This window comes from Lutjanus erythropterus, chromosome 13 (assembly GCF_056507025.1).
Source record: "Lutjanus erythropterus isolate fLutEry1 chromosome 13, fLutEry1.hap2, whole genome shotgun sequence".
NCBI classification, from domain to species: Eukaryota; Metazoa; Chordata; class Actinopteri; order Lutjaniformes; family Lutjanidae; genus Lutjanus; species Lutjanus erythropterus.
The window spans coordinates 40,367,243-40,387,242 of NC_139329.1; the positions used below are offsets into that span (position 1 = coordinate 40,367,243).

The window sequence follows — 20,000 nt, forward strand, 5'->3', positions numbered from 1 at the left end:
AGGAGGAACAGGAGGAGCAGGAGGAACAGGAGGAGCAGGAGGAGCAGGAGGAAAAGGAGGAACAGGAGGAGCAGGAGGAGGAGGAGCAGGAGGAGCAGGAGGAACAGGAGGAGCAGGAGGAGGAGGAGCAGGAGGAACAGGAGGAACAGGAGGAGCAGGAGGAACAGGAGGAGCAGGAGGAACAGGAGGAGGAGGAGCAGGAGGAGCAGGAGGAACAGGAGGAGCAGGAGGAGGAGGAGGAACAGGAGGAGCAGGAGGAACAGGAGGAAAAGGAGGAGCAGGAGGAGCAGGAGGAACAGGAGGAGCAGGAGGAGCAGGAGGAACAGGAGGAAAAGGAGGTCCAGGAGGTCCAGGAGGAACAGGAGGAGCAGGAGGAGCAGGAGGAGCAGGAGGAACAGGAGGAAAAGGAGGTCCAGGAGGTCCAGGAGGAGCAGGAGGAGCAGGAGGAACAGGAGGAGCAGGAGGAGCAGGAGGAAAAGGAGGTCCAGGAGGTCCAGGAGGAACAGGAGGAGCAGGCGGAGCAGGAGGAGCAGAAGGAGCAGGAGGAGCAGGAGGAACAGGAGGAACAGGAGGAGCAGGAGGAACAGGAGGAACAGGAGGAGCAGGAGGAACAGGAGGAACAGGAGGAACAGGAGGAGCAGGAGGAGCAGGAGGAACAGGAGGAGCAGGAGGAACAGGAGGAACAGGAGGAGCAGGAGGAGCAGGAGGAACAGGAGGAGCAGGAGGAACAGGAGGAGCAGGATGAACAGGAGGAGCAGGAGGAGCAGGAGGAACAGGAGGAGCAGGAGGAACAGGAGGAACAGGAGGAGCAGGAGGAACAGGAGGAACAGGAGGAACAGGAGGAGCAGGAGGAACAGGAGGAGGAGGAGCAGGAGGAGCAGGAGGAGCAGAAGGAACAGGAGGAGCAGGAGGAACAGGAGGAACAGGAGGAGGAGGAGCAGGAGGAACAGGAGGAGCAGGAGGAAGAGGAGCAGGAGGAACAGGAGGAGCAGGAGGAAGAGGAGCAGGAGGAACAGGAGGAACAGGAGGAGCAGGAGGAGCAGGAGGAGGAGGAGCAGGAGGAACAGGAGGAGCAGGAGGAGGAGGAGCAGGAGGAACAGGAGGAGCAGGAGGAGGAGGAGGAACAGGAGGAGCAGGAGGAGCAGGAGGAGCAGGATGAACAGGAGGAGCAGGAGGAACAGGAGGAGCAGGAGGAGCAGAAGGAACAGGAGGAGCAGGAGGAGCAGGAGGAGGAGGAGCAGGAGGAACAGGAGGAGCAGGAGGAGGAGGAGCAGGAGGAACAGGAGGAGCAGGAGGAGGAGGAGGAACAGGAGGAGCAGGAGGAGCAGGAGGAGCAGGATGAACAGGAGGAGCAGGAGGAACAGGAGGAGCAGGAGGAGCAGAAGGAACAGGAGGAGCAGGAGGAGCAGGAGGAGGAGGAGCAGGAGGAGCAGGAGGAACAGGAGGAACAGGAGGAGCAGGAGGAGGAGGAGCAGGAGGAGCAGGAGGAACAGGAGGAGCAGGAGGAGCAGGAGGAACAGGAGGAACAGGAGGAGCAGGAGGAGGAACAGGAGGAGCAGGAGGAGGAGGAGCAGGAAGAGCAGGAGGAGCAGGAGGAACAGGAGGTCCAGGAGGAACAGGAGGAACAGGAGGAACAGGATGAACAGGAAGAGCAGGAGGAGCAGGAGGAGCAGGAGGAACAGGAGGAGCAGGATGAACAGGAGGAACAGGAGGAGCAGGAGGTACAGGAGGAACAGGAGGAGCAGGAGGAGCAGGAGGAGCAGGAGGAGGAACAGGAGGAACAGGAGGAGCAGGATGAACAGGAGGAGCAGGAGGAACAGGAGGAGGAACAGGAGGAACAGGAGGAGGAACAGGAGGAGCAGGAGGTACAGGAGGAACAGGAGGAACAGGAGGAGGAACAGGAGGAGCAGGAGGAGGAGGAGCAGGAAGAGCAGGAGGAGCAGGAGGAACAGGAGGTCCAGGAGGAACAGGAGGAACAGGAGGAACAGGATGAACAGGAAGAGCAGGAGGAGCAGGAGGAGCAGGAGGAACAGGAGGAGCAGGATGAACAGGAGGAACAGGAGGAGCAGGAGGTACAGGAGGAACAGGAGGAGCAGGAGGAGCAGGAGGAACAGGAGGAACAGGAAGAGCAGGAGGAGCAGGAGGAGCAGGAGGAACAGGAGGAGCAGGATGAACAGGAGGAACAGGAGGAGCAGGAGGAACAGGAGGAGCAGGAGGAACAGGAGGAACAGGAGGAAAAGGAGGAACAGGAGGAGCAGGAGGAGCAGGAGGAACAGGAGGAGCAGGAGGAACAGGAGGAACAGGAGGAAAAGGAGGAACAGGAGGAGCAGGAGGAGCAGGAGGAGCAGGAGGAACAGGAGGAACAGGAGGAAAAGGAGGAACAGGAGGAGCAGGAGGAGCAGGAGGAACAGGAGGAACAGGAGGAGCAGGAAGAGCAGGAGGAGCAGGAGGAACAGGAGGAACAGGATGAACAGGAAGAGCAGGAGGAGCAGGAGGAGCAGGAGGAGCAGGAGGAGCAGGAGGAGCAGGTAAACGATGAACTGTATGAAGTTCATGATCAGAACGTTGTTCTCACAGGGATGTAACTGGCGTTGATGTAGTCAGAACATGGATCATCGTCCACGTAGGACAGTTTCACCCTCGTCGAGTCGTCTGAACACACACACACACACACACACACACACACACACACACACACACACACACACACACACACACAGACACACACACACACACACACACACACACACACAAGAAGACTTCATACATGATGAGGCCATGAACATGAGAACATGAGAACATGAGAACATGTGTGTGACTCACAGGGCAGGATGTTGTTGTATCGGTTCTTGCCGCGGTTCTCCGGCAGCAGAGCAGAGTCCAAAGGCTGATTACGACCAACATCCTTCAGATCCTGATGGAACAAAACACAACTAGTGTCTTTTTTTTTAGTTGTGTTACAGTGAAGAGACGATTTAGTTTCATTGTATCTGAGTTGTTTTCACAGAAATCGTGGTGCGTTCACTGACCTCGTACTCCTGTGACAGCAGGTAGTGTGAGTCGGCCTGCAGTTTGTTGTAGTGACTCTCAAAGTTCTGGATCTTGATGGGACTGAAGGACAAAAACCAAAATGTCTGAATAATAAAAGACAAACAGCTGATGGCATCAAATAAAACACAGAATTCTTAATAATAATAAATCCGTACAAATAAAAAGTCTGTAACTTTAAATCAAAACAGTGAGACTCACCTGGAGATACGACGGTTACTGTGAGACAAGAAGAGACACACAAACAAAACTTATGAAGAATTTATAAAACATGACGTTTTGTTCTAACTTAAACATTTTATACAAATACAGATGAAACAGGAAAATCATGCTACAGTGTGAGTGTTGCAGTACAGGAGTACTAATCAGTACTAATCAGTACTAATCAGTACTAATCAGTACTAATCAGCAATAATCACTAGTAATCAGTATTTAGTTACCTTCTGCCCCCCAGGTGAGCTATTGCAGGTGATGTTCTCTCTCTCTCTCTCCTCACACTCATCCTGACTGTCGCTCGCTCCTCGACACTGAAACACAGCACAGATGTTGTTAATACAGGTGAGACCTGCTGCACCTTCACGCAGGAAGAACACACCTGCATCATCGTCCAATCACAGTGTCAGACATCAGAAATATTTTTTTTTTATCTTTAATGACTGAATCAGTGTTTGTTTAAGAAAATGTGTGACTGTTGCAGTAACTCATTCATTCATTCATTCATTCATTCATTTTCTGTAAACACTTAGTCCGTAAGGGTCGGGGGGGTGGAGCCTATCCCAGCTGACACTGGGTGAGAGGCGGGGTTCACCCTGGACAAGTCGCCAGTTCATCACAGGACTGACACACAGAGACAGACGACCACTGACATTCACATTCACACCTACAGACAATTTAGAGTCACCAGTTAACCTGCATGCATGTCTGTGGACTGTGGGAGGAAGCCGGAGAACCCAGAGAGAACCCACGCAGACACGGGGAGAACATGCAAACTCCACACAGAAAGACCCTGATCCAACACCTGACACACACACAACACCTGACACACACACAACACCTGACACACACAACACCTGACACACACAACACCTGACACACACAACACCTGACACACACACAACACCTGACACACACACAACACCTGACACACACAACACCTGACACACACAACACCTGAGACACACAACACCTGACACACACACAACACCTGACACACACAACACCTGACACACACAACACCTGAGACACACAACACCTGACACACACACAACACCTGACACACACACAACACCTGACACACACACAACTGCAGGTGTTTTGAAGAATGTCCCGCGGCTGAACGAACACTAAAGTGTGTGTTGAGTTTTCCTGAGATCCCAGCAGGCGGCGCTCCGAGGAAACGAGGCTGGGAACCAGTGACTTAGATTAAAAGTGATGACATCATCCCATCAGACGTGTTTAGAACAGAAACGCAGCGTGAAGAAGCTTTAAGTTAATGAAGAAACACAAAGAGCTGAATCACACTGTAAAATGAAAAGTGTGTCTGTGTGTGTCTGTCGTGTGTCTGTCGTGTGTCTGTGTCGTGTGTCTGTCGTGAGTCTGTCGTGTGTCTGTGTGTGTCTGTCGTGTGTCTGTCGTGTGTCTGTCGTGAGTCTGTCGTGTGTCTGTCGTGTGTCTGTCGTGAGTCTGTCGTGTGTCTGTCGTGTGTCTGTCGTGAGTCTGTCGTGTGTCTGTCGTGTGTCTGTCGTGTGTCTGTCGTTTGTCTGTCGTGTGTCTGTCGTGTGTTTGTCGTGTGTCTGTGTGTGTCTGTGTGTGTCTGTCGTGTGTCTGTCGTGTGTCTGTCGTGTGTCTGTGTGTGTCTGTCGTGTGTCTGTCGTTTGTCTGTCGTGTGTCTGTCGTGTGTTTGTCGTGTGTCTGTGTGTGTCTGTCGTGTGTCTGTCGTGTGTCTGTGTGTGTTTGTCGTGTGTCTGTGGTGTGTCTGTGGTGTGTCTGTGGTGTGTCTGTCGTGTGTCTGTCGTGTGTCTGTGGTGTGTCTGTCGTGTGTCTGTTGTTTGTCTGTCGTGTGTCTGTGTGTGTTTGTCGTGTGTCTGTGGTGTGTCTGTCGTGAGTCTGTCGTGTGTCTGTGTGTGTCTGTCGTGTGTCTGTCGTGTGTCTGTCGTGTGTCTGTGTGTGTTTGTCGTGTGTCTGTCGTGTGTCTGTCGTGTGTCTGTCGTGTACATAAACATGTCAGTGACCTGCAGCAGCGTCATGTTTTCATACTCACACTTTTCGAGCCTTGTGTCTGGTGATGAGTAGAGCGGCGACTCCCACCATCATGACGATGAGGAAGAGGCCGGCGCTGACGCCTTCGATCACGCCGCTCAGAGGTTCTGCAAGACGACACAAAATACTTCAACTTCTCTTCAAACATTCTCTCACTTTGTTCTGCTATTTTGTCTGTTCTTTTACAGAACTTCATTTTATATAGTTTTCTGCTCACCTGCCTCAGTGACCACAGGTAACGACAGGTAAGTGTCAGCGAACAGAGGAGAGCTGAACTCGTTCTTCTCCTCATCAAACAGCTGAGTGAAAGCTCGCACACTGAGCCTTCAAACACAACGACACGCCGTCAACAGACACATCCTGCTCCTGTAAATCATCTCAACATGCAGCGCTTTTATTCAGCTGTCAGGACACACAGGTTCCTTAAATTCACCTGAACTGATCTGAGACCTTTGTAAAAAACAGAAATGAAGTTTCTGCTGCTGCAGAGACTCGAATCTATGACTGGAAATCAATTAATGAATATCAGGAGGATCGAAAATAGTAAAAAGTATCATTTGACAAATGCAAAGTAAAATTGTCACAGAGATTCAAAAACTGCTTTTTCTTTACTGACAAAAATAAAAAAAATAATACAAATAAGTAACAACAGACAAAAGTAAACAGCAGATTTGTTTTATTTTTTAACGTACCTGTAGGCGGTCTTGGGTTTGAGGGGCCCATCACAGAACAGTTTCAGGTGTCCCTGCAGGGGCTCCTGTTGATCCGGGTCACAGGGGCCTCCCAGTGTGTCCATGCCGGTTCCCAGGCTGAGCTGGAATTTGTGGGAGGAGCCATCGGGCCCCTCGGGGCCCTCGCCACACTGACTGGGGAAGTAACTGGTCTGATAGGATTTAATGGAGCTGTTGGATTTATAGTCCAGGTAGGAGGGGAGGGGGTCCATCTGCTCCGGCTGGACATCCTCCACACCTGAGACACATTACAGAGACAGAGGACAGGTCAGAGGCAAGACAGGTGAGAGAGAGGACAGGTGAGACACGACAAGTGAAAGACAGAGCAAGTGAGAGACGTGAGAGATGGGACACATGAGGGACAGAAGACAGGTGAGAGACAGAACAGACAAGAGACAGAGACAGGTAGGTGGACAGGGACAGGCAGGTGGACAGAGACAGGCAGGTGGACAGGGACAGGCAGGTGGACAGGGACAGGCAGGTGTACAGGGACAGGTAGGTGGACAGAGACAGGCAGGTGGACAGGGACAGGCAGGTGGACAGGGACAGGCAGGTGGACAGAGACAGGCAGGTGGACAGGGACAGGCAGGTGTACAGGGACAGGCAGGTGGACAGAGACAGGCAGGTGGACAGGGACAGGTAGGTGGACAGGGACAGGCAGGTGGACAGAGACAGGTAGGTGGACAGGGACAGGTAGGAGTCTGTTCGTAGTGTTCCAGGTTCACCTGAACTCTCAGTCACCACCACAGTGAAGAACCGAACGGCTCCGTTGACGTCACTGAACCAGCTGCAGTTGAACCTGAATAAGATGGAGGACTTGGTGACCACAGAAGACCTGTCACTGACCCGAGTACTGAGGGGGGGCACCGGAGGACCTGCAGCGACCGAGAGGACAGGACGTTTAGAGACAGGACGTTTAGAGACAGGACGTTTAGAGACAGGACGTTTAGAGACATGAACCTGACAGACACTAGCATGACCCTAACTCCTTCATGTCTGATGTCACATGACCATCACATCTGAGGTCACATGACCCTGACCTCTGAGGTCACGTGATGCTGATGTCTCACACCCTGTGGACTCTTACGGTCGATCATGGTGACCACGCTGTCCTGTGCCTCCTCACTCGTCGCCCCGTCAGAGATGACCTTCACGGACACCGTGTAGCGTTTGTGGGGCTCCAGCTGCGTGATGACATAAGAGGTGGAGTCTCTGCCGGTGCGTCGGGAGTACACAAGGACTCGGGAGTCCTGGTGGAGACACTCGATGGTGTACGAGTTGTAGTCAGCCTCTGGGGGCCCCCAGGAGCACGAGATAGAGGTGGAGCTCTGAGGACGACAGTGGAGGCCGTGGACTCGCTCTGGTTCTGCAGAGACACGACATGACGACACATGACACTTACACCGTTTTCATCTTCTTATGTCTTTTACATCATTTTTGTCTCGTTACTTTGTTTTTGTCTTCTTGCATCTTTTCCATCGTTTTTGTCTGTTTTAATTTTTTCATGTTGTTTTCTTTTTGCTACGTTGTTTTTATCGTTACCTTGTTTTTCTTGTCACGTTCTTTTTGTCATGTTACATTTTAGTGCTTAATTTTCATGTTCTCTTCTAATTTTTATCTTTTACATCATTTTCAGCTTCTTATGTCTTTTACTTTGTTTTTGTCTTGTTACGTGTTTTAACTTAATAATTTTAATTTTTTTTGTCCTGTTGCATCTTTAACGTAGTTTTCCATCTTGTTCCGTCTGTCCTGTCTGATGTCCTCTGATGGATCAACCAGTGAATCGTCTTTTCTGCGTCTTATTGTTTCGTCCATTCAGGCTGAAATCAGTCTTGATGTTTGAAGGCGGCGCACAATGATGCAAAATAACAATAATCAATAATTCACTTCAAAGTCATTAAAACTAAAATAACGAGTCTGTTTAGAAAATCTGAGGAGGAGAAAGTTCAGATTTTTGAAATTAGATGCTAACAACAACCGAAAACTGTTGTTCAGACAGCAAATTACTATTTTTACTTTTTTTAAACCTCTTATTCTGTTTTCTCTTAATGTAAACATATCTTTACGTTTTTATTCATTTTCCATCTTTATCTTTCTTTTTCCTCGTGCTAAACAAAGACCAAAATATCATCAGAGGAACTTCACAGAGTGTAAACTCTTTATGTGAGATGATTGTATGTTTTTTAATGTTTGCAGGAGCAGTGCTGCCACCTACTGGTCCGGATGCTGTTGTGGATGGGGTCGCTGTAGGTGGGTGGGGCCCCGGACCCCGTGGCCCCGCTGACAGTGCGGAGGCTGAAGGTGTACAGCCGTCCAGGGAACAGGCCTTTCAGGATGCGGCTGCCGGAGGTGCGGCTGTGGTACGGGTTGATGACAGACAGCTGGTCAACAGGCGTCCACTGCAGGTCGAAGTCATCGTAGTCGGAGCCGATGGGGCCGCTCCATGTGATCTCCACGGATGTGTTGGTGACCCCCCCGAACAGGAAGGAGGTGGCAGGTCTGGGAGCTGACGGGGACACAAAACAGAAGAAAAATGTTTGTTAGATGGACTCACAAAAGGTTTTCTTCCATTTAAACATGTTTTCATGAGTACGGCAGGGCTGCAGCGCCCCCTGTTGGCCACACTGATCTCTGATAAAATGACTGGAGGGACAAAGAGAACAATAAGAGAACCAGTAACACATACGTGGTTTTATTCTGCTAAAACTTTGTTTTGTTTTCAGCCGGTTGAAAAATGAACAAAAACAGACTGAAGGTGAGCTGAGTCGTCGTCACATGCACTTATTCTTAACTCCAGCACAAACATAAACATGAATTATGCTATTATTAACACTTATCAATGTTAATAAGCATTATTACCTATTAACTTCTGCTTATTACAAGCACCTTACTATAAAATCTTACCTTCATTTTTTTTCATTTGTTTTGGACCATTTCAAGTGAAAAAACAAGATTTTTCATGTTCTTTTCTGTTTATGTTGAGCTAAAACTTTCACCTGAGGTGACGTCACGACGTTACATCACGATCTAAGCTTCATCTTTTACTTTTAAGATGTTCTGAACACAATGGAATAAGATTTATTATTTTTATTTATTATAATATTTTGTTATAATTATAATTTATAATAATGCTTAATATTTACTTAAACATTTTTAATGCTTCTCCAGAACATTGTTGTCCATAACAACAACAACAACAACAACAACAACAACAACAACAACGATAATAATGATAATTGTAACACTGATGAATGATGTGAGCTGTTCTCTCACCAGTCCTGCCCAGCGTGCTCGCTCGGTTGCTCAGCTCTCCACTCTGACTCAGCACCTCAGCTCGGTACAGTCGACCGGGGACCAGGCCTGAGAAGACAAACTCAGTGACGCCTGAGCTCACCTGCTGCCTGCCCGCCTGAACGCCATCGGGGTCGTAGAGGGTCAGCAGGTAGCCACTCAGGTCACCACCACCCTGCTCCCAGTTCACCCACAGAGCATCAGACTGGTTCCCACTGTGAGCCTTCAGAGATGCCACAGCTGCTGGGACTGAAGACGAGACGCAGGGCCACAAAGGTTTTACTCAAACTTATACAACCTGTTAGTCCAAACTGTGGGAATAGCACATCTCACCTGTCCTGGCCCAGATAGCTGATTGGTTGCTGTGCTTGCCACTGTGCGTCACCACCTCCATCCTGTACAGAGCTCCAGGTGTGAGACCCTGGAAGGAGCACTGCTGACTGCTGGACTGGCCTGGTCTGCTCTCCTGCAGTGAGTCATCGCTTTTAAACAAAAAGATCTCATAATTGTCAAAGTTTCCCTCTGGTGGAGACCAGTGGAAGGACAGACTGGTGGTGGTGTTGGCTTTAATGGACAGATCGGACACAGCCGCAGGACCTGACGGAGGAGGAGGAGGAGGAGGAGGAGGAGGAAGAGGAGGAGGAGGAGGAGGAGAAAGTGCAGGAGTGTTTTTAACATCAGTGTGTTCTTTATTTAATCGGTTCAGTCTGTTAACACTCAGGTTAAAGTTGCTGTTGTGTATTTTTCTCAAACCTTTTTCTATAAATATTATGTTTTTGCTTTTTTCAATTATTCAGAATTTTTCTTCAAATCTATCAATGTCTTTTTTGCTTTACACCTATCTGATTGAATATTATTCTTTTTTTTCCAAAATATAGTGATTTCTTTTCAGTATGTCACAATGAGAGTGAAAATATTTTCTCAAAATATTAGAATATAGATTTCTTTTCAAAAGATAAAAACATCTTTTCATGAAAAGTTCAGGGCTGCGTGTCGATGTATCTTAGGGCTCTACGAAGGTCTCTAAGATATACCTTAGCAAAGGAACTTGTTTTCCTACGAGTGTTTTCCAAACTGTCCCTTAGCGGGTTCTCTTACAAAGAGCTGTTAAGGTACATCGTAAGTTGGAGCTGTCCTTCGCCACTGGATTTTATTATTAAATATTTGAATATTGCTTTTTGTTGAGGTGTAACAACCTATTTTCACTACGAACTGAAATGTTTTTGAAATGTCAAAATTTATTCCTTCTCCTTTGTCCCCTCCCATTCTCTGCTGTCTGAGTTGTAAACAGGAAGTCTTACGTGTGCGAGCCTCCACACTGATACCCGAGCTGTGGACACCTCCGCTGGTGGTCTGGACCAGAACTCGGTACTTCTTACCCGGGGTGAGGTCATTGAACCTGAACCTGATTTGACCTGAGGGCTGAGAGCAGTTTGTCACCAGAGCGCCCCGCTCGTCCAGCAGCTGCAGGACGTAACCGTCAGACACGCCCAGAGCGTCCTGCCAGCTCACCTGCAGGCTGCAGGTGGACTGCAGGTCGTCCACCTGGAGACCCGTCACTGCTGATGGCACTGAAGACAGAGAGAGAGAGAGAGAGAGAGAGAGAGAGAGAGAGAGAGAGAGAGAGAGAGGTCATAATAAAATATAAACTGAACACACATTATTATTAAATGAATTTTCCATAATAATTCAGATGATCGTTTATGTTTCTTTCAAATGTCCAGTTGTTTCTAGTTTGTAAATAAACAGTGAGTCTTCTCTTAATACCTGATTCATACAAATAAACATAAAAAAAGATGTAAACACGAGCAAATTAAATAATTAATTAATGCAGAAATAAATAGTTAAATATGTAAATAAAGGATAAATAAATACATTTTGGTGGTGACAAATGCAATTTATGTATTTTTGCATACATCAATTAAGTATTTCTACATTTATCCGTGTGTCTGATTTGTCCGTCCTGCGGCCGTGTTGTTGTTGTTGTTGTTGTTGTTGTTGTTGTTGTTGCTGCTGATTTGTTTAGAAATATAATTGAATATTAATGACCTTGTATTAGTATAACAGTAGTATTTCCTGTCTCTGACCTGTCCGTCCTGCGGCCGTGTTGTTGTTGAGCAGATCTCCGCTCACAGACTGAACCATCATGGTGTACATCTGTCCAGGCTGCAGGGACCCAAATGTCACCTCGTTGTGGTGTTTGAGGACAGGACGGACATCCAGCTGTCTGTTCTCTCCGAACAGAAAGACAGAGTATCCGTCCACATCGCCCTGACCAGGCGTCCAGCTCACCTTCAGACTGCTGGTGTCTCCACTGTTACTGACATGGATGTTCTTCACTGCACTGGGGACTAATGAGACAGGAGACAGACATATTGAAACCACAGTCTGAATGATTCATTCACCAACTCTTGATTCTCTTGAGTGTTCCTTATGTTCCACTGAGGAACACATTGGTTTTCTCATGTAAGAACCACACCAACAGACACATTTATTCTTCAGTATTAAAGAGAACTTTAGGACCCGGCAGTATCCGTCTGACCTGTGCGTCCCTCGATGAACTGGGCCCTTTGGTTGGGGCCACTGAAGGTGGACACCAGGATCTTGTAGAGGCGTCCAGGTGTGAGCGAGGACAGGTGACACTGTCCCACACCGCTGCTCAGCGTGATGGGAGGGAACACCTTCATGTCGTTAAACAACAGCTGCACCTCATAGTGATCCACGTCACCCAGAGCCGCCGCCCACGTCACCCGCAGGTCCTCTGTCCCCCGACCGGCCAGAGCCAGAGACCGCACCACTGCCGGGACTGAGGGACGGGTAGGACATGTTAGCAGCTTTTAATGAACACTACAGTTAGCTGCTACTAGCAAACATTACTGTTAGAGACGGTTCAGCGGGGTGAGACGTGACTCACAGGTCCTGCCGTGTGTGGAGGCCGTGGTCTCGTACTTCCCACTCCAGGTGCTGACCAGCACAGAGTAGAGTCTGCCGGGCACCAAGCCGGTGAATACACACTCGTTCTGTGTCTTGAGAACCGTCTGGTTCTGCAGGAACACGTTGTTGTGTTTGATGAACACCTGGTAGAAGTCAAAGTCTCCGGCGGCGTGACGCCAGTACACCTTTAGGTAGTCGTCACGAGCGGCATGAGTCGCTGTTGGGTTCTGAACCTTTGATGGTTCTGAAAGACAACAGACGTGACAGGAAATACCTCAAATACACCAATGATTCAAGTCCAGTCAAGTCACAAGTCATTCCTGTTAAAATCCAAATCACAAGTCATTGGTGGTAAAGTCCAAGTCATGTTGACGATGATGATGATGATGATGATGATGATGATGATGATGATGACGGTGTACTCACGCGTCCTCTCCTGGATGAAGGTGTGGTTGAGGTGTGGTCCACTGCGGGACGTGATGGAGATGTTGTAGAGACGTCCTGACACCAGAGAGTTGAAGACACACTCTGGACTGGACTTGGACACGGAGACTGTGTGAAGTGTCTTCTCGTGGTCGCTCAGAGTCACCAGGTAACTGTCCACGTCACCTGCAGATGGACGCCACGACACGCTGAGGAAGTCCATCCGACCGTTGTTACTGACTGTCACCTCGCCAACTGCAGCCGGGACTGATGGGGGGGGGGGGGGGCAGAGAAGACACGAAGAGGACATACTGTCTCATTTCAAAGTCCATAAGATAAAGTCATTAAAGTCCGGATGATTCTCTCTGTGGATTTATGGATGTTTACTTTTTTACTTTATGACAAAAGTTTTAGCTTTTCTTCTTTGGACAAACTTCAATTGTTCAGTTTTAGAGACTCAAAAGGTTTTACTCAAAAAAAAATAAATAAAAAAAATAAAAAACATCATAGAAGTCAAAGTGAATGATGGATAAAATTTCCAAATATAAACTTCAGTTAAAATCATTTAATTTTCGGGCACCAATCAGGTTGATGCTTCACTGTGACAAGGTTTTGAAATTCTTTCTTTTCAGCAATTTCTTTCCCCTTTTTTGGGGGGGCGGGGGCTCAAACCTCACTTTACAATAAATAAATAAATAAATAAATAAATAAACAGTTGCTTCAGCCACTAGATGGAGACAGAGACAGCGTGATCCTATGAAAGACTGAGGACGCCTCCAGCTCTCTCTTCATTTAGAGCCAAAATGAAAATGACTACAGAGACTGAATCTAAAAGGTCGGGACAGATTTGGACACTTCTCAGTCAAAATACATTATAAAAGTTGTGGCTGGATGGAAACTCTGATGTCGAGGTGACAGTGAATGCAGCACATGGCGTTCAAACCTTTTTAATGATCTGTTCTGTCCACATTTTACACTAAATGATGATCAATGAAAAATGTTTTAGGCTTTAAAAATAAAACAGTAATTTATTTCTAGTTCCAGCTGTGGATATTTATACTCAACATTTTACTTGTGTCTCAATAACTTTGTGTTTTTGAGTCAAACATTTGGTCTTTTCCAAACAAATATTGATCTGTATGATTGTTTGTGTTCAACTAACCTGCCTTCCCGTCAATATTCCTCTAGATCTGCCGCTGGGCGGGAACTGACTCAAATGACTACAGAAATGATTGATTACTGATCAGGAGTGTTTGATTAGCATCTTCTGATCACAATCAGCAGGTCAGACCTGATCTATGGTTCATGGCTGGATGAAGTTTTGGCTGATTGTTCACTGAGTTTTGGTTGTGGTGATCAATCATTGGAGCCTCAGGTATCATGTGACGTCTTGTTTGTGTAGCAGAATGCTAACAGTGGAAATGTGGCGACTGGACAGAATAATCTTAGATTAAATCTGTCCTCACTGACATGGAACAAACTTTCCAGCAGTGGTAATGTAGTATTAATGTAGTATTAATGTAGTATTATTACACAGTATTAATTATAACCAGGGGTGGGACTCGATTAAAAAAAATAATCTAATTAATTACAGGCTTTGTGATTAATTAATCTCAATTAATCACATTTTAACAATATTTGCCACAAGAAGCAACATTTTTGAATTTAAATGGATTTTGGTTTATGACTGAATCAAATGAGACACATGCAAACATTTAAACAACAAAATGGAACTATAAATCATAGTGGTGGTTATATTCAAGCTTTCATAGAACTTTATTTAAACTCAGAAGTGTTTTGTCCGTCTGATTGTGTTGATGAAGTCGTCTTTCTGTGCTCTTTGTGCTTCTTTCATGGATAAACAGGATACGTAGTTAAATTGTTTATTTTCTTTATGATCACGAGTCTTCTGGTATAAATTAGAGCACTGACTCGAACAGCAGCTCATCTCTCAGAGCGGCCTGCTGTGAATGACGGGTCAGCGTGATCAGTGATCAGTGATCAGTGATCAGTGTGATCAGTGATCAGTGATCAGTGTGATCAGTGTGATCAGCGTGATCAGTGATCAGTGATCAGTGTGATCGGCGTGATCAGTGATCAGTGATCAGCGTGATCAGTGATCAGTGATCAGCGTGATCAGTGTGATCAGCGTGATCAGTGATCAGCGTGATCAGTGATCAGTGTGATCAGTGTGATCAGCGTGATCAGTGTGATCAGTGTGATCAGTGATCAGTGTGATCAGTGTGATCAGCGTGATCAGCGTGATCAGTGATCAGTGTGATCAGTGATCAGCGTGATCAGCGTGATCAGTGTGATCAGCGATCAGCGTGATCAGCGTGATCAGTGTGATCAGCGTGATCAGCGTGATCAGTGTGATCAGCGTGATCAGTGATCAGCGTGATCAGTGATCAGCGTGATCAGCGTGATCAGCGTGATCAGTGTGATCAGTGTGATCAGTGATCAGCGTGATCAGCGTGATCAGCGTGATCAGCGTGATCAGTGTGATCAGTGATCAGCGTGATCAGCGTGATCAGCGTGATCAGTGTGATCAGTGATCAGTGTGATCAGCGTGATCAGTGTGATCAGCGTGATCAGTGTGATCAGTGTGATCAGTGATCAGTGTGATCAGTGTGATCAGTGATCAGTGATCAGCGGAGAGGAATTCATGCTCTAACAAACGTTCTGTGTCGTCTGGAGAGAAAACTGACATTAAATGCATTAATTTTTTTGATGCGTTAATTTTTTTGTAATTAATTAATTTTAATTAACGTGTTAAAGTCGCACCCCTAATTATTACATATTGTCCTCGTCATGATGTCACACTGACATCCTGCTGACTCACACACACACACACACACACACACACACACACACAGACACACACACACACACACACAGACACACACACACACACACACACAGTTTTGAATACAATTTCAAATGTAACCTGATGAAAATCAGCAGTCGGCTCTGACTGTTACCATGGTAACATGTCTGTGACACATCTCATTTTATTGGCTCACAGTTAATTTGTCTTTTTTTTGTGAAACGGTCGAATCTCAGAGTTAAGACAAGTCTAAAACATCTTGGTGAAAGCAGGACCTCCTCCAGCTGTGTCCCCGATGTGTCCCCGATGTGTCCCCGATGTGTCCCCAGCTGTGTCCCCAGCTGTGTCCCCGATGTGTCCCCAGATGTGTCCCCGATGTGTCCCCGATGTGTCCCCAGCTGTGTCCCCAGCTGTATCTCCAGCTGTGTCCCTGATGTGTCCCCAGCTGTGTCCCCGATGTGTCCCCGATGTGTCCCCAGCTGTGTCCCCAGCTGTGTCCCCGATGTGTCCCCAGCTGTGTCCCCGATGTGTCCCCAGATGTGTCCCCAGCTGTGTCCCCAGCTATGTCCCCGATGTGTCCCCAGATGTGTCCCCAGCTGTGTCCCCAGCTGTGTCCCCAGTTGTGTCCCTGATGTGTCCCCAGATGTGTCCCCAGCTGTGTCCCCAGCTGTGTCCCCAGTTGTGTCCCTGATGTGTCCCCAGATGTGTCCCCAGATGTGTCCCTGTCAGTCTTACCAGTGCGTCCCTCTGCCACACTCTGTCTGGAGGTGAGTCCAGCAGTGATGGAGGTCAGCACCACCCTGTACAGAGCTCCAGGTCTCAGAGCGCTGAAGCTGATGCTGCTCGTCTCCACCTCGACGCTCTGGTTCTTAATGACGCTGCTGTCATGGACCAGCAGGACACGGTACGAGTCCACATCTCCGGAGGCTCTGACCCACTCAGCCTGAAGACTGTCTGTGCTTCCCCTGTTGGAGACGTGCAGCTGGGACACCTGAGCCGGAGCTGAGAGGGACACGCAGAGACAGAGACATCAGCTTCTTCACAGCAGACGTTTTGACTCGTCTCAGCGGGAAACTAATGATCTTTATGAATTTCATCCATGAAGTTACAGAAATGAATTAAATGAATAATGTTACAGTCTGTGTTTGAAATTTCATCATGTTCTTTAATCGTCTGTTCGCTAACGGCTCTGTTCATAACTTCAAGCTAACTGATAACTGTTTATTAATGAGGATACAACAAGCTAATCATTTCAACTGATTAGCTTCACCTGCAAGCTAATTAGTTTAATTGTTAATTCAGAACTTTAGACCATCTGTTAGAACAGTTTATGATTTATTTAAGGTTATTTAAAACTACCTGTTTGATCTGTTTTAACTTCAGTGTATCCATGTTTTTTATCAAGCTGCTATTTTCACATGTGCACACAGAACACGTTCTTCAGTCGTTCCAGCAGACTGAACAGATGATTTACAGTGTTCCTCTCTGCAGACGTTCCTCTGGTAGACCCTGGTAGATCACAGATTAGTGACCTGATCGGGTTTTAGACAAATATCACCGTACAAACAGAACAAACGGCGTAAATAACTCATACCTGTCCGCGCCGTCACAGAGGCGGAGCTGCTCAGGTTGCCACTGTTGGTCATCACGGTGATGGTGTACAGACGTCCTGAGGTGAGGACATTGAAGGTGCAGTCTCTGGCCTCCCAGGACAGGTTCCTCTGAGCTACAATGGTGGCGACGTCCGCCTGTCTGACAATGGCAGTGAAGCCGTCCCACTCGCCGAGCGGCCGCTTCCACAGGACACTCAGAGACGTCTCATCAGCATGACGGACGAGCAGCTGCTGCACCGGAAGAGGGGCTGATGGAGGACAAACATATTATTATTGTTATTATTATTATTGTTGTTATTATCATCACTGAATTTAACACTGAAGCCTATGAACGTGAACTAACCAAGTCGTCCGTGGCAATGTGCCGTGCTACCCAGCATGCCGCTGTGAACGGTGACCTCAGCCTCATAGAGACGTCCCGGCACCAGAGCGAGGCTGAGGACGGAGAACAGGTGCTGTCTGCTCAGTTTACTGACCGTCTGGTTCATCAGGGCTGCAGAACCGTTCTTCAGCACCACTCTGTAGTTCTCCCAGTAGCCTCTGGGGGGCGTCCAGCTTAGCTTCAGAGACTTGCCGTCACTGAGAGGCCACATGACGAGAGCAGACACCCGGTCAGGAACTGGAATACAACCAGAGGAGCAAACATGAACTATCTAGATGGATACAGGTAACAGGAAATATGTAGTTTTGATTTTTGATGAACTGTCCCTTTAATGATCTCTAAATACTCTGATACCCATAATCCTCAGCCGCTGTTGTTATGGAGATGAAGCCAGTCAGAGACACTGTTATTTTCTCTGCTGAATGTGTGATTACAGAAGAAGCTGAAGCTCTGTGATTGGTGGTCTGTTGGTGAAATGCATCCTGGGATTTATAGTTGAGTTCTCTCCTTCAGTTTCTTATGCTTCATACTGACGAACTGAACATGAATCATCCTGTCTGTGTACCTGTCCTCCCGCTAGTCCTCGTCTCTGAGCTCTGCTCTCTGGCGGTGGTCCTCACGCTCAGCTGGTAGCTCTGCCCGGGACTCAGACCCTCAAACACCACCTGGGTGGTGTTGGGAGGAAGGCGGAGCTTCCGGGGGGTCGAACCCACAGCTGACAGGGTCACCTGGTAGTCGTCCACTCTTCCTGCAGGGGACACCCAGGACGCCTGAAGACGCTCCGAGCTGCCGTTGTTGTCCAACGTCAGACCTGAGACGACTGCTGGGACTGAAGACAGACCAGACATTTCTTTTCTTTTTGTACTGTTTGTGTTTGTTGAGAACGTGAGAACTGTTCCTCCTGATTCTATGACTCCAACACGTCTGACCTCCAACGTGATGAAAGTTTCTGACTGTTTTTCACAGTTGAAAGGTTTTATTTTTGTCAGATCATCCACCTGAAATTCACCAGTTTCCTTATAAGGAGGGGAACGAAATACAAACACTTAGTCACAGCAGAGTTTTCACGTATCTGAACTGGAATATTTATTTTTCTGACATCTGAACACAAATACCTGAACTTTCTACTCCTCACATTTTCAAAACAGGCTCATTACTAACTCTATTCATTGGTGGATCAATCAGTGTACATAACAAAAACACGAACAAGTAAAGAAAAGAAAGGAAAGAAGATGAAAAACAATGTAGCAACACAAACATGACATAACAAGATGACATTAAAAGATGAACATGACCTGACAAGATGAAAACAACGTAATAAAATGAAAAGCAAGTTGCAAAACAAAATAAAGGAGAAGAAATATGTAAGAATATAAAAATTAATGTAAAAGATGTAACAAGACATGAGAGAGAGACGCTTTGGAGAAAAGGTGAGGTAACCTGCCGGACACCTTAAGGCCCAGAGTAGATGCATCGAAATGATTTTTAAGGACGGAGGCTGCACGCGACCAAACAACAACAACATGTCTGCAAACTACCGCCAAGCTCTGTCCGCGCACAGAAGATAACAGAGTCCGTGGACGTCTTCATTTCCAAGGACCTTCGACCGTACAGTGTCGTGGAAAATGAAGGTTTTAAGAAGATGGTACGCACACGTGAACCACGATACGCTGTAACACGAAAACACATGACAGCGGACGCCACCCCGAAGCTGTACACAGAGGTTTATATGCACAAGTGAGCCATTATGGTGCTGATGTTTTATTTTCAGATGTTTTATTACCCAAAGATGTGAAGTAACGTACCACATGTGTTATGGGCATGAAAATAAATATTTAAAAATTGCCAACAGGTACTCTTAATTATTTGTGTATTTCTACTTCTTACTGAATCGATATTGAAGAATTTAAATCAATATCGAATCGAATCGAAATCGAATCGAATCGTGAGGTTCTTAACAATACCACGCCCAGAGTACACCCTGTTTTTCTCAAGTAGAAGTACAGATACTTGAGTAAAAGTAGAAGTACTGACTTGTTTACTGCAGTAAAAGTGAAAAAGTTCAGGCTCTGAAAAGTCCTCAGAGTATAAAAGTAAAAAGTCGTCCTCTGAAGGACATTTCTACTGACTGTTTCTGTCCCTTTCTCCACCAGAGTCTCTCTCTCTGTCTCTCATTCTGATTCTTTCATGTCTTTTAATTCACCACAAAGTCATTAAAAATTAAGTAATGAGCCTGTTTTGAAAATGTGAGGAGCAGAAAGTACAGATATTTATGTTCAGATGTCAGAAAAATAAATACTCAAGTACAGATACCACAAATATCTACTGAAGTAGACTAAGTATTTTTACTTTTGTTATTTCCCACCTCTGTTACAGGGGTAATAAAGTGAGATGGGTGTTTGGGTGGTGGAGGTTTTAGTCAGAGGAAGGGTGGAGGAGAAGAGCTGAAACATTTCTTTTTCCAACATACAGACACACCAGAACTTAAAACA

At 47.0% G+C, this 20,000-nt stretch overlaps 1 protein-coding gene across 1 annotated transcript in view; it reads right to left on the reverse strand.

Moving 5' to 3' along the window:
* The window catches only part of ptprbl (protein tyrosine phosphatase receptor type B, like), a 49,815-nt gene that overhangs the window by 9,853 nt on the left and 19,962 nt on the right, over window positions 1-20,000 (reverse strand). The window contains exons 7-28 of the mRNA XM_084735030.1: window positions 18,074-18,337; window positions 17,470-17,745; window positions 17,108-17,374; window positions 16,249-16,515; window positions 12,690-12,953; window positions 12,244-12,507; window positions 11,872-12,135; window positions 11,417-11,680; window positions 10,631-10,900; window positions 9,663-9,926; window positions 9,312-9,578; window positions 8,254-8,544; window positions 7,126-7,404; window positions 6,764-6,913; window positions 6,000-6,276; window positions 5,525-5,631; window positions 5,309-5,414; window positions 3,489-3,575; window positions 3,250-3,267; window positions 3,030-3,111; window positions 2,824-2,914; window positions 2,576-2,652 (exon numbers count right to left, since the gene is read on the reverse strand). Of these exons, the coding sequence (XP_084591156.1) occupies window positions 2,576-2,652; window positions 2,824-2,914; window positions 3,030-3,111; window positions 3,250-3,267; window positions 3,489-3,575; window positions 5,309-5,414; window positions 5,525-5,631; window positions 6,000-6,276; window positions 6,764-6,913; window positions 7,126-7,404; window positions 8,254-8,544; window positions 9,312-9,578; window positions 9,663-9,926; window positions 10,631-10,900; window positions 11,417-11,680; window positions 11,872-12,135; window positions 12,244-12,507; window positions 12,690-12,953; window positions 16,249-16,515; window positions 17,108-17,374; window positions 17,470-17,745; window positions 18,074-18,337 (4,496 nt within the window). The remainder of the gene's footprint in view (window positions 1-2,575; window positions 2,653-2,823; window positions 2,915-3,029; window positions 3,112-3,249; window positions 3,268-3,488; window positions 3,576-5,308; window positions 5,415-5,524; window positions 5,632-5,999; window positions 6,277-6,763; window positions 6,914-7,125; window positions 7,405-8,253; window positions 8,545-9,311; window positions 9,579-9,662; window positions 9,927-10,630; window positions 10,901-11,416; window positions 11,681-11,871; window positions 12,136-12,243; window positions 12,508-12,689; window positions 12,954-16,248; window positions 16,516-17,107; window positions 17,375-17,469; window positions 17,746-18,073; window positions 18,338-20,000) is intronic.